A 13,142-nucleotide genomic window follows, 5' to 3' on the forward strand; every position below is an offset into this window, starting at 1 on the left:
GGGACCGGGGTTTGATTCCCAGCCAGGGCACATAGGAGAGGCGCCCATTTGCTTCTCCGCCCCCCCCCTCCTTCCTCTCTGTCTCTCTCTTCCCCTCCCGCAGCCAAGGCTCCATTGGAGCAAAGATGGCCCGGGCGCTGGGGATGGCTCCTTGGCCTCTGCCCCAGGCGCTAGAGCAGCTCTGGTCGCGGCAGAGCGACCCCCCGGAGGGGCAGAGCATCGCTCCCTGGTGGGCAGAGCGTCGCCCCTGGTGGGCGTGCCGGGTGGATCCCGGTCGGGCGCATGCGGGAGTCTGTCTGACTGTCTCTCCCGGTTTCCGGCTTCAGAAAAATACAATAAAATAAAATAAAATAAATATATATATATATTATAACCACCATCTGGTCCAGCAGCCACACCACTCCTCACCATTCACCTCATTCTGGAGGGCCCAGTCATGCTGAACAACTTTCACTTTCCCCCAACTCAGGGACTTGAAACAATCTGTTCCCTCTTCCTGCAGGGTTCTTCCTGACCCCTGCTACCCATGAACTCTAATTTATGCCTCAGGTCTGAGACTAAAAGTCAAGTCCTCTGGGACAGGAAACTTTCCATGATTCTCCTAGTCCAGGTTATATGATCCCCAACACACCTCTCCTAGCTTAGAAGTGAACACCCTGCAGTATAAACTCTGTAACTCAGTATCATGTGGGGATTAAGTTATTGATCTCCAAAGCTCAGCCTCGGTGTCCATAGGTAAGTCACTTGACTCTGTGTCTCAGTTTTCTTCTCTATAAAATAGATAAATCAAAATACTACCTACCCCATAGGGAAGATTGCAAAGAGTAAAAGAGTTAATGTTTGTGAAGTACAGTAAATTCTCAATGTCTTAATAGGTACTTGGAAACTGTGTGACTTTAAGTGAAATGACATATAATGAAACCAGTTTAACTGTAGGCTAAATGATAGAAACAAAAGTTAAGGTCCTACAGCATGACTACCTACTTGTTTTCTGTCTTTCTGTGGCACAAAGAGACATGGTTCAGTGTAAGTGTATGTGTGAACTTAGATAAGTTATTTATAATTAAGCCTCAGTTCTTTCATCTTAAATTCCTACCTCACAGGGATGTTGCATTGAGACTTAAAATGATTTCATGTCTGTAAAACTTCTGCTTTATAATTAATAAAACACTATACAAATTTAAGAACATTTTTAATATGGCACAAGGTGCTTAATGTTTACTTTATAACTAATACACTACAGTATATTGATATTTTGCCCAATTAAAAAACGTTTAAGTTTTGCAATAACACAATATAACATAAGAGGGGATTCTTTACGTTTTTCTTTCAATACCAGGTCATTTAACAAACATTTTGGGGTATTTACTAGGTCAGCAATTTTCAACCTTTTTCTTCTCATGGCACTCATGACCTAATTACTAAAATTCTGCGGCACATCAAAAAATATATTTTTTGCTGATCTGACAAAAAAAAAGTAGATATAATTTAAATTCATTCACACCGGATGGCTATTGTTGTGTTGGCTATTGTCATTTTTTAATTTTTTTAATTTGACAGTATAAGGGAAAAGAAGTCAGTGTTCCTGACGAAATAGGTATTGTATTTTTATTAAACAATTATTGTTGCACATCACCGGTTGAAAACAGCTGCTCTATAGTACAGTATAGACCTTTTTCCATCTTCTTTTTTCCTTTTTATTGATTTTAGCGAGAGAGGAAGGGAGAGGAAGAAAGAGACAGGAACACAGATCTGTCCCTGCATGTATCCTGACCAGGGATCGAACTGGCAACCTCTATGCTTCAGGACGATGCTTTAATCCGGCCAGGGCAGTATAGCCCTTTCAAAGGAAGAAAAACTACATTTCCCATGATGTCCAGGACCAGGAAGGAAATGAGACTAACTCCTTCCGTGATTGCTTCTAGACCGGAAGCCGGGCTGTTAGTTCTTTTTCCCATCTTGCAAGGTAAGAATGGCGGTTCTCATCTAGAAGACTCGATTTCAGGATCCCAATCTTTCGCCATCCGAACCAAGAGGGTATCGCGTTGACAGCTGCAAGGGTCAGACATACCCGTGGCCAACTGAGTGGCCGCCCAGACACTTCATTTGTCTTGCTTGGGCTTGCGGTGGGGCACGAAGAGGGTGAGGTGGAATGCAGAGGCTCGGGGTCGGTCTCCGGCTGCTCGCCACCCTCCTGGGCCGGGGAACGAGGCCTCTCCCAGGACCCGTAGCAGGCTAGTGGACCCACAGCACTAGGGCGACGGCGCGTACTGCGGAATCCAGGGCTGGTCTTCCCGAAAGACGCTGCCGAGCTTGTCTCCGCCACGTTGGGATTTGGGACTGAGGCCCGGTGCTACTCGCCCACTTCCCCGCAACCGGAAGTCACCTCTTGGGCTTTTTTTCAGTCCAGTTTGGGCTAATTGTCTATGTGCTCATTCTCTAAGCTGGATTTTTTTTTTTTTTTTTTGTATTTTTCTGAAGCTGGAAACGGGGAGAGACAGTCAGCCAGACTCCCGCATGCGCCGACCGGGATCCACCCGGCACGCCCACCAGGGGGGATGCTCTGCTCCTCCGGGGCGTCGCTCTGCCGCGACCAGAGCCACTCTAGCGCCTGGGGCAGAGGCCAAGGAGCCATCCCCAGCGCCCGGGCCATCTTTGCTCCAATGGAGCCTTGGCTGCGGGAGGGGAAGAGAGAGACAGAGAGGAAGGGGGGAGGGAGTGGAGAAGCAAATGGGCGCTTCTCCTATGTGCCCTGGCCGGGAATCGAACCCAGGTCCCCCACACGCCAGGCCGACGCTTAAGCTGGATTTTTTTTTTATTAATTAATTTATTTATTACAGAAACAGAGTGAGTCAAAGAGAGGGATAGACAGGGACAGACAGACAGGAACTGAGAGAGATGAGAAGCATCAATCATTAGTTTTTCATTGCACATTGCAACACCTTAGTTGTTCATTGATTGCTTTCTCGTATGTGCCTTGACCGCGAGCCTTCCGCAGACCGAGTAACCCCTTGCTAGAGCCAGCGACCCTGGGTTCAAGCTGGTGAGCTTTTGCTCAAACCAGTTGAGCCTGCGCTTTTGCTCAAACCAGTTGAGCCTGCGCTCAAGCTGGCGAGCTCAGGGTCTCGAACCTGGGTCCTTTGCATCCCAGTCCGACGCTCTATCCACTGCGCCACCGCCTGGTCAGGCAAGCTGGATTTTTTGAATGAGACAGTAGGTAGTGTGATAGGAAAGTCCTGGAAGCGAATGGTTCAAAATTCTAGCCTCGCTGCGCTGCTCTTAGTTGTGAAGATTTTTTAAGGCTCTTGAGTCTGAGAGTCGTAGTTCGCAAAACAGGACTAATGGAATAGGGACTTCTGACCATGAATATTTAGCAAGCACCTAAGAAGTGTAATGTATCTTCAAATCCTAAAGAAGTTTCTAGTGCATTGGAAAGACGACCCCGAGTTAACCAATCAGTATGAGATGGTTGCACATGTTTGGGGTTTGGAGGAAGGCCTATATCATATAAGGGGAGGGATGAAAAAGGATGCTATAGCTAGCATCCTTAGAGAGGGAGGGCTTGTCTGGGAACCCGTCTTTGTGCAGCTTAGATGTTGCCTTATGGGTTATTTGGTGAATATCTTTTTTAAAAATATATATGTGTTGGTAGATGGCGGGCGAAAAAACGGATAAGCCGGATACCAAGAAGAAACCTGAAGCCAAGAAGGCCGATGCAGCTGGTAAAGTTAAGAAGGGTAACCTCAAGGCCAAGACGCCTAAGAAGGGGAAGCCCCACTGCAGCCGAAACCCTGTCCTAGTCAGAGGAATTGGCAGGTACTCCCGGTCCGCTATGTATTCCCGAAAGGCCATGTACAAGAGGAAGTACGCGGCCCCTAAATCTAGGGTAAGGGTGACCCTGTACCCTGTTGTTACCGTCTGTCTCACCCTTAAGATTTTTGTCTGCCTCTGACTCTTGCTTGCGTTTGTGTCCTGATAGATTGAAAAGAAAAAGAAAGAGAAAGTTCTTGCTACTGTCACAAAACCAGTTGGTGGCGACAAGAATGGTGGAACCCGAGTGGTTAAACTTCGCAAAATGGTAAGCTTTGGTAGGCACTGTAAATTGGAGGGTTAGTTGAAGCTGGAATACTGCTAGGGTTTTAGATTTTTTATTTTTTTATTCATTATAGAGGGGGGAGAGGGAGGGAGAGAGAGAGAGAGAGAAGGGGAGAGGAGCAGGAAGCATCAACTCCCATATGTGCCTTGACCAGACAAGCCCAGGGCTTTGAACCGGCAACCTCAGCGTTTCCAGGTTGACGCTTTATCCACTGCGCCACCACAGGTCAGGCACTGCTAGGGTTTTGTGTGTCTGTGTGTACTCGGGTTTTGGAAGTTTGTGTTTCCCAGAGAATTACTAACGGAGGAAAATGGGTAAATGGGTTCTGTGTGTGTTTGGAATTAGATAAGAGTTACTTTCCTGTGCTTTTGTTTCTTTGCTTGTAAAACAGTCTGTCACACAGAGTGGTCATGAGAATTGGATATACATGGAGCCTAGGCTGCTGCCAGGCCTATAGAATGTTTATCCACTACAGCAGTGTTTTGTTAGCTTCTTTTTACTATGCACAAGTCCCAATGTTTCAGGTTTGCTCTGTGGTTTCCATTATAGAAATACCCCAGATTTATTGCACGCTTCACAGTTGGAGGTTACTGCACCAGGAGGGAGGGTGACACTTTGAGTCCTTTTTGTCAGAGGTTTTGTGAGCTTGTTTTTCTATCAGGTTTGTTATGAAAACAAAACTGTTCACTGAAATTATAACAGTATACTTAATAAATAGGTTATTGGGGGTTAACTTGTCATCTCCTTCATAGTCTTTGCATGGGGTATTATTTTTATCATTGAACTGGTATAACCTGTTCTAAACGGTTTTGTACAATGTACAATTTGTTTTCCTTTGTGGGTAAAATGGGGGGAATCATGTTAATGTGGCAGATAGAAGCCATGCCTCTTTTAATTATGAATGCAAAATTCCGGAGAATAGTCAGGGATCCCAGAAAAGCTTGAGAAGAACCACTGTTACATGACAGTATGTAATAAGAGCTTGCTGTGTAATTTCTAAAATTCAACCTTAAGTTTATGAGCATAACTTGTTGCTTTCTGTCTTTGCTTGAATGTGCAGCTCCTCCAGTTAAATGGATTCCACCCGTTTTGCATATAAAAGAATTGTTGGTAATTTCCAAATTAAAAAATATATGTAGAAATGAAAGTGCAATTGTGTAAATGAAGCATTTCAAGTAGTAAAAGGATTATAGCATAGGTTTCATTGACAATCAGCTCTGCTAACCTGATGAGTTTAAATAAAGTTAGACCTATGGACTCTCTGCAGCCTAGATATTATCCTACTGAAGATGTGCCTCGAAAGCTGTTGAGCCACGGGAAGAAACCCTTCAGTCAGCATGTGAGAAAACTGCGGGCCACCATCACCCCCGGGACCATTCTGATCATCCTTACTGGGCGCCACAGAGGCAAGGTGAGAAGAGGTGCCTGTGACTCTTGAGCGGAGTGTGTGGGACGTCTTTATTCACCTATGTTAGTGTCAGCCCCCAGTAACTAGTATAGCGTGGTTAGCCCATTATATTCAATAACTTAATACCACTTTGCTCCTGAGAATATAACTTGTTACAGAAGAATCAGGTGACCCTGTTCCCAAAAACATTTATGTATTTGAGTTATTTCCTTTGGTTTGATTTTCAGGGATGGAATTGCTGAGTTAAAGGATATTAATTTTTATTGTTGTTGAAAGTAATGGCTGCTCATTAAAAAAAAAAAAAAATGAACAAGCACACAGAAGTACTACTCATCATCCTGGTGTCACCTGTTCGCAGTTTGATTGAGTTCCATCCAGATCTGCTGCGCACATTAGTATATCATATATAGAAATTTCCTTTCCCAAATTTAGAAAGCTGTGATTTGATTTAATTCAGAGGTTGGTTCCTAATTGCAGAAACATAGTACATTTCTGTTTAATTCACAGAGGGTGATTTTCCTGAAACAGCTGAGCAGTGGCTTGCTACTTGTGACTGGTAAGAAGACCCTTGGGTTTTAGACTCTGAACTTTTTCTTTTTAAATTGCTGCAATATATGCTTTTGCTTCCACTTAAGATGGAACTTTTAGTGCATGAGATTCTGAGCCCCATTTCATTGCCTTATATACACGAATTCTAAGGAAGCAAGTATTTAAATTTTATGTGGCAGCATATCATCAAGTAACTGTCACCTAAAATGCAGACTGGTTTGCTATTAGCTCCAAGGAATGCATCCTGCCTAGGACTTGTAATTTGGTCTGCTACTTGACACTAGAATGGAGTTCCTGAACTGATAAGGGGAGCTTTTTTTTTTTTGCTTTTTTTTTTTTTTTTTAATTTTACTTATTTATTTTTTACAGAGACAGTGAGTCAGAGAAAGGGATAGACAGGGACAGACAGACAGGAACGGAGAGAGATGAGAAGCATCAATCATTAGTTTTTCATTGCGCGTTGCAACACCTTAGTTGTTCATTGATTGCTTTCTCATATGTGCCTTGACCACGGGCCTTCAACAGACTGAGTAGCCCCTTGCTGGAGCCAGCGACCTTGGGTTCAAGCTGGTGGGCTTTTGCTCAAACCAGATGACTCCGTGCTCAAGCTGGTGACCTCGGGGTCTCGAACCTGGGTCCTCTGCATCCCAGTCCGATGCTCTATCCACTGCGCCACTGCCTGGTCAGGCAAGGGGAGCTTTATTGAGGTCACAGGGTTTAGGTAGAAGGGCCTTATTTAACGTTGGCTACAGGGCATTGGTGTATTAACACCAACCAAGGTTCAGTTGACACATTTTTTTAATTGATTTTGGAGAGAGACACACAGGAACAACAATCTATTCCTGCATGTGCCCTGACCAGGGGTTGAACCCACACCTTGGCATGTGGGGATGATGCTCTAACCAACTGGGCTACTGAGCCAGGGCTGGCCACTCTTCTTGCAGCAGTTGACAGCATGGGGGTTGCAGCCATCATCTTGTTGCAGTTGTATTGGTAGGTGAGCTGGCAGAGGGAGGGCTTGATGCTGCTACCCTGCAGGCAAAGCTCTGAGTGCTGGTTGGACCCTATGAATATTGGAGTCTGAGAGAATGCAGCCATCTCCAGCCATTTGTCCACCAAAAAAAGAAAAGAAAAGGCACTACTGGTCAGCAGGATGCCCTCCTTGTCTTGGAGTTGAGCTCTGACATTCTAAGTAGTGTCACTGGGCTCAACTTCGGGGTGATGGTCTTGCCAGTCGGAGCTTTCACAAAGATCTGCGTCTGTTGGAGCTACTCCACTGCCTCATTGTAGAGAAAGCAAGTCTTGATGCTTGCAGCAGAAAGTTCTCTGGAATTTCTGCTGATCCAGAGAAAAATTAGAAATTCGCCCTGGCCAGGTAGCTCAGTTGCTCCACATTGTCCGTCCTGATAGGCCAAGGTTGTGAGTTCAATCCCTGGTTAGGGCACGAGCAAGAAGCAACCATCAATGCACAATTAAATGGGACAACGAATTAATGCTTCTCTCTTCCTCTCTAAAATTAGTAACTTTTTAAAAATTAGAAATTCAACTCACCTGCTTTCACCAAATTCAAAATCAGTTGTTATTTTTTTGCTTTCCCTTTTTCCTCATTATATGGATTTTCCCCCCTTAGGACCTCTGTGCCTTAACCGAGTTCCTCTGCGTAGAACACACCAGAAATTTGTCATTGCCACTTCCACCAAAATTGACATCAGCAGTGTGAAAATCCCCAAACACCTCACGGATGCCTACTTCAAGAAGAAGAAGCTGCGCAGGCCCAGACACCAGGAGGGCGAGATCTTTGACACGGAGAAGGAGGTGAGCCACCTGGGCCGCCCACAGCACTGCCTTCCTGGTCCGTGTATGAGACAAAACAGGGTTCAGTTAAAAGAAGAAATAGGCCCTGGCCAGTTGGCTCAGCGGTAGAGCATCGGCCCTGTGTGTGGAAGTCCCAGGTTTGATTCCCATTCAGGGCAAACAGGAGAAGCGCCCATCTGCTTCTCCACCCCTCCCCCTCTCCTTCCTCTCTGTCTCTCTCTTCCCCTCCCGCAGCCAAGGCTCCATTGGAGCAAAGTTGGCCCGGGCACTGAGGATGGCTCCATGGCCTCCCCCTCAGGCGCTAGAATGGCTCTGGTTGCAGCAGAGTGACACCCCAGATGGGCAGAGCATTGACCCCTGGCGGGCATGCTGGGTGGATCCCGATGGGGTGCATGCAGGCGTCTGACTGCCTCCCCGCTTCTAACTTTGGAAAAATAAAAAAAATAAAAGAAGAAGAAATAAAAGTTGTAAATAATGAGGAATATCTGGGGAATAGTCTAGATTCTGCTAAAAACAGTTCTTAATGGCAGGTAGCTCGGTTCAGAATCCTGAAGTTTTGGCAGAACTTTGAATTACAGTATTGCTACTTTTGGGTTGGTCGTTCATTTGTAATTAGTTTTGATGTGTTGTTACAGTAGACAAAAGAGTGAAAGCTGCTCTTTTTATTATATTAAAAACTAAAGAAAGCAATGTCAGTAATGCCTTCTAAATTATTACTGGGTTTAAGTACTTAAGATGGGGCTCCCTGTAAAGTTAATCAAGGAGTTTGGTGCTTGTGCCCTACTTTTAAGTGCTTTTCTCTTTCTTTAGAAATACGAGATTACAGAGCAACGCAAGGTTGACCAGAAAACCGTGGACTCGCAAATTCTGCCCAAAATCAAAGCTGTCCCTCAGCTCCAGGGCTACCTCCGCTCTGTGTTCGCTCTCACAAATGGGCTCTATCCTCACAAAATGGTGTTCTGAATTTCTTAAAAAGAACCTGATTAAAAAAGTAACCTATTTCCTTTGTGTCTTAATTCTTGTCGGCCTGGATTTGTTTTGTGACTCAGCCAGTTTGTAATGGGGCTTTAGCCTCTACTGACAGGAGTGAGCTAGAGCGGCATCAGGTCGGCATCCTGGCTTCCTCCGGTTCTGGCTTCTCCGCTCCTACCCAGCACCTACCAATATAGCATTTCCCTGAGCATCACTGAACCAAGTCGGTACTGAAATGTACAGGGATAAGAAATGTGTTCCCCCATCCTTTTCTCTCTCCCTCTTTCCCCAACCTCTAAAGTGGATAATTTTTTTTAATGTGGTATCTTCAGGTCACAGACTTGAACCCCATTCAGTGATTTAACATCCATTTCTCCCCCATCTCATCCTCAACCCGCTGCCATAATCATTACCAACTCATTCAGCAAATGAGTACAGTTATTTACCCTATTTAAAACCAAACTGTATAAATTATTATAGATACGAAGGAGATGACAGTTATTTTGATAATTCTGTAAAAAGTGTCTTAACTGCTACATTGTATAGTAGTCCCCGCCCCCTCTATACTGTATGTGGTCCAAGTCCTAGTGTGCTGGTTTTCACCCCTCATCCTCCAGAAAGTTAGTGCTGGTCCATGGAAGAGTTAAGTACCCTGATGGATGAAGATTATAGACCCAATGATTATAGTCTCCATAGTCATACAACATCAGGGTGATTTACTTGTGGACCAGCTGTTGAAAAACACAGCTCTAGTAGATAGCCTGAAACCATGGATAGTACCAAACCTGTTTATACTAAACATACATGCTTCAATGTGGTCTCAATACTGTATTCATCTTTGTGATACATGATAAAATGTGCTAAGTTGCAGTCAGCACTGACAGCATTAGCCCTGACAACTCGAGATGGTCACCTGCTTCAGGGGTCCTTGACAGTTGGATTTTTTGAGTAACCAGCTAGTTAGCATGTATAGCATGCATACACTGGACAAAGGGATAATTCACATTGCAAGCAGGATGGAGAAGACTGGGAGGCCATCATATGGCTCAGGATGATACACGGTTTAAACCTTGATTGTTTATTTCTGGAATTTTCCACTTAATGTCTTTTGGACTGGTTAACTATAGGTAACCATAGAAAACAAAATGGTGGATAATGACAACTGTGGCAGCCTATGGATATTTGGGTTTCCTCATTTGTAATTATATACAATATAAATAACATTAAGTATACATGCAGCCAAGTATGTATGATTTTTTTGCTGAATTGAAGGATATATGCATTTGAATTTCTATCAAAATGCTTAATTGCTCTTATATAGGTTATACTAGCTGGTTTTTTTTTTTTTTTTTTTTTTTTTTTTTTATATTCATTTTTTTTAGAGAGGAGAGACAGAGAGAGAGAAGGGGGGAGGAGCTGGAAGCATCAACTTCCATATGTGCCTTGACCAAGCAAGCCCAGGGTTTCGAACCAGCGACCTCAACATTTCCAGGTCGACACTTTATCCACTGCGCCACCACAGGTCAGGCAGGTTATACTAGCTTATACAGGTGCAAGAGTCCTTGTTCATTCACAGGCTTCCTAAACAGTGAGTCATCAAATTTGGGTTTTTTTGGCAATAAAGAAGTGAAAAATGGCTCTGGATTTTTTTCTTTTTTTTTTTTTTTAATTTTATTTATTCATTTTAGAGAAGAGAGAAAGGGAGAGGGAGAGGAAGAGACAAAGGGAGAGAGAGAGGAGAGAGACAGAGAAGGTGAGGAGAAGCTGGAAGCATCAACTCCCATATGTGCCTTGACCAGGCAAGCCCAGGGTTTCGAACCGGCGACTTCAGCATTTCCAGGTTGACGCTTTATCCACTGTGCCACCACAGGTCAGGCCTCTTCTTTTTAATTTATTGATTTTAGAGAGGGAATGGGAGAGGGAGAGAGACATCAATTTGTTGTTCCATTTATGCATTTGGTTGATTTCTTGTGTGCTTGCTGATCAGAGATTGAAACCACAACTTTGGTGTGCAGACAACGTTCTAACCAACTGAGCTACCCAGCCAGGGCCTGATGGTTTAGTTTTGTTTTTCCATTAATTTGAGAGACCGAGGAACAATTCTTTCCACTTAATTGTTCCATTTAGTTGTGCACTGGTTGATTGCTTCTTGAACGTGCCCTCACCAGGGATTAAACCAGTGACCTCAGTCCCTGGGATGATGCTTTATCTACTGAGCCACCTACTTTAAGTTGGTTATATTGATAAATAATTTACATTTGATGGCATTCAGGAATGTGGCATCTGGTTTTGTTAGCATCACCACCACCAAAGTTCCTATATGCTCTTTTATTTCCCTCCACCCCCACCAACAGCTGTCAAACTGCTGCATGCTCTTTCTGAAATAAAGTTTTTACTCCCCCCTTTTGACTGATGCCATCAGCTTGTTCTCTGTATTTATCGGTCTTTTTCTGTTCTGGTTTGTGCATTTGTTGTTTTGGATTCCACATATGAGTGAAAATCATACAGTATTTGCATGTTCTTATGTATTAAAAATTTTTTTGATTGATTTTAATGAGAGAAGGGACAAGGGTGGGGGACATCAATCTAATTGATCTGTTCCTGTCCATGCCCTGACCAGGGATCAAACCAGCAACCTTTGTGCTTTGGGATGATGCTCTAACCACCCAAGCTATCCAGCCACAGCTTGCATGCTCTTAAAGTCAGCCCCCACTCCAGGCAACCACTGATGGAATTTCTCTGTTCCTGTAGTTTTGCCTTTTCCAGAGCTTTATACAACATGCTAAGACTTAGCGTAACATCTGTGAGATTTGTTCATGTATGTTAGTAGTTCAGTGGGTATTTTTATTGTCAGTCAGCATTCCCTTGTATCAATGTATCATTATTGTTGTAAAATTCACCCAATGAAAGACATTTAGGTTATCTACAATTATTGGAGATTGAGTAAAGCCACTGAATAATGCATACAAGTGTTTGTGTAGATGTATCTTTTCGTTTTTTGTGGGTGAAAATAAATTGCAGTCACCGTGCTGTACATTATATCCCCATGTTTGTCTCTTTTATATTCTAGCCATTCCAATCAGCATAGGGGGTCCTCGGGTTATGACACAGTTCTGTTCCTACGACAGTGACGTAACCCGAATTTTGGTATAAATTGAAATACACCTAAGCCTAACACAAACAGAATACTTGCACTTTTAACAGTCCAAAATGGCGTAGGCAAGCATAATGGGGAGTGCCAACTCTCCCACTTATATGCTGCGTTACTGTGTATACTTCCACTGTGCATAACCAAACTAATTTGCCCGCATAGTCTATAAATACACTAATGGCGTAAGCCGAAACACTCATGTCTCAATTTTTTAAAGATTTATGGGCGTGAGCATTGCAAACTCAAAATGTCATATGTTGAAACTGTCGTAACCCAAAGACCCCTTGTATAGGCTCTGATGCATTTTTGAAACAAGTCCAAATGTCACTTCCAACTATGGTGCTTTAGTAGCTCCTGATCACTTAGTTACCATTCCAAAGTTGTCATGGCCACAAAGCCTATTTGCCCAGCCTTCTCCTTTCCACTGTGCCCCTCACCAGAGTGAGATTCTTTTAGTTCCTCAAATGGGGCTGTTTGTTGTTGCTTCAGAACTTCTGTTTGTGCTGTATGCTCTCTAGGATGGCCCTGCACACCTATCCACTCATCTCCCCTTCCTGCCACATGACTTAACTGAACAGTAATGATAATTTGACTTCTAGGGAGCTTAGCCAGGAGCAAGCAAACTGCTCAGGCCAGTGCAAGCACCCAGTCCACTTGGTAGATAAATTTAATCATGATACAGAAGGATAAAGTTTTGGGGTTTATCAGATCTAGAGCTACCTTCAATGTATACCCCAACACCAATCTCTGCCCTCCAACTCTTCAGCTAGAAGGGGCAGCTTCTGGTATTGCCTTGGGGTTCAGAGGACTGGTTTTAGAACTATCTTCCCTGGGTTCAGATCTTAGCTCGTGTCTACCTACCTATGAGTTCTTTTTGTGCCTTTGTATTTCCATCTGTAAAATGGGATAACAGTAGTGGATACCCTCCTGGGTTGTGGGTTCCCAGAGCAGGGGTCCCCAAACTATGGCCCGCGGGCCACATGCGGCCCCTGAGGCCATTTATCCGGCCCCCACTGCACTTCTGGAAGGGGCACCTCTTTCATTGGTGGTCAGTGAGAGGAGCATAGTTTCCATTGAAATACTGGTCAGTTTGTTGATTTAAATTTACTTGCTTCTTTATTTTAAATATTGTATTTGTTCTCATTTTGTTT

At 43.9% G+C, this 13,142-nt stretch overlaps 1 protein-coding gene across 2 annotated transcripts; it reads left to right on the forward strand.

The window, feature by feature from the left end:
- Positions 1–1,945: 1,945 nt before the first annotated feature.
- Positions 1,946–8,884, forward strand: RPL6 (ribosomal protein L6). 2 transcript variants are annotated; one of them, XM_066370862.1, is made up of 7 exons: positions 1,946–1,966; positions 3,653–3,886; positions 3,980–4,078; positions 5,364–5,507; positions 6,012–6,060; positions 7,684–7,868; positions 8,679–8,884. In XM_066370862.1, the coding sequence occupies exons 2-7, from the start codon at positions 3,653–3,655 to the stop codon at positions 8,829–8,831; spliced, it is 864 nt and encodes a 287-aa protein (XP_066226959.1). In that variant the 5' UTR covers positions 1,946–1,966; the 3' UTR covers positions 8,832–8,884. The 2 variants fall into 2 exon arrangements, with proteins under 2 accessions (XP_066226959.1, XP_066226958.1); XM_066370861.1 differs by lacking the exon at positions 1,946–1,966 and adding an exon at positions 1,968–2,060.
- The last annotated feature ends 4,258 nt before the right edge of the window (positions 8,885–13,142 follow it).

Source organism: Saccopteryx leptura, chromosome 2 (genome assembly GCF_036850995.1).
Source record: "Saccopteryx leptura isolate mSacLep1 chromosome 2, mSacLep1_pri_phased_curated, whole genome shotgun sequence".
NCBI classification, from domain to species: domain Eukaryota; kingdom Metazoa; phylum Chordata; class Mammalia; order Chiroptera; family Emballonuridae; genus Saccopteryx; species Saccopteryx leptura.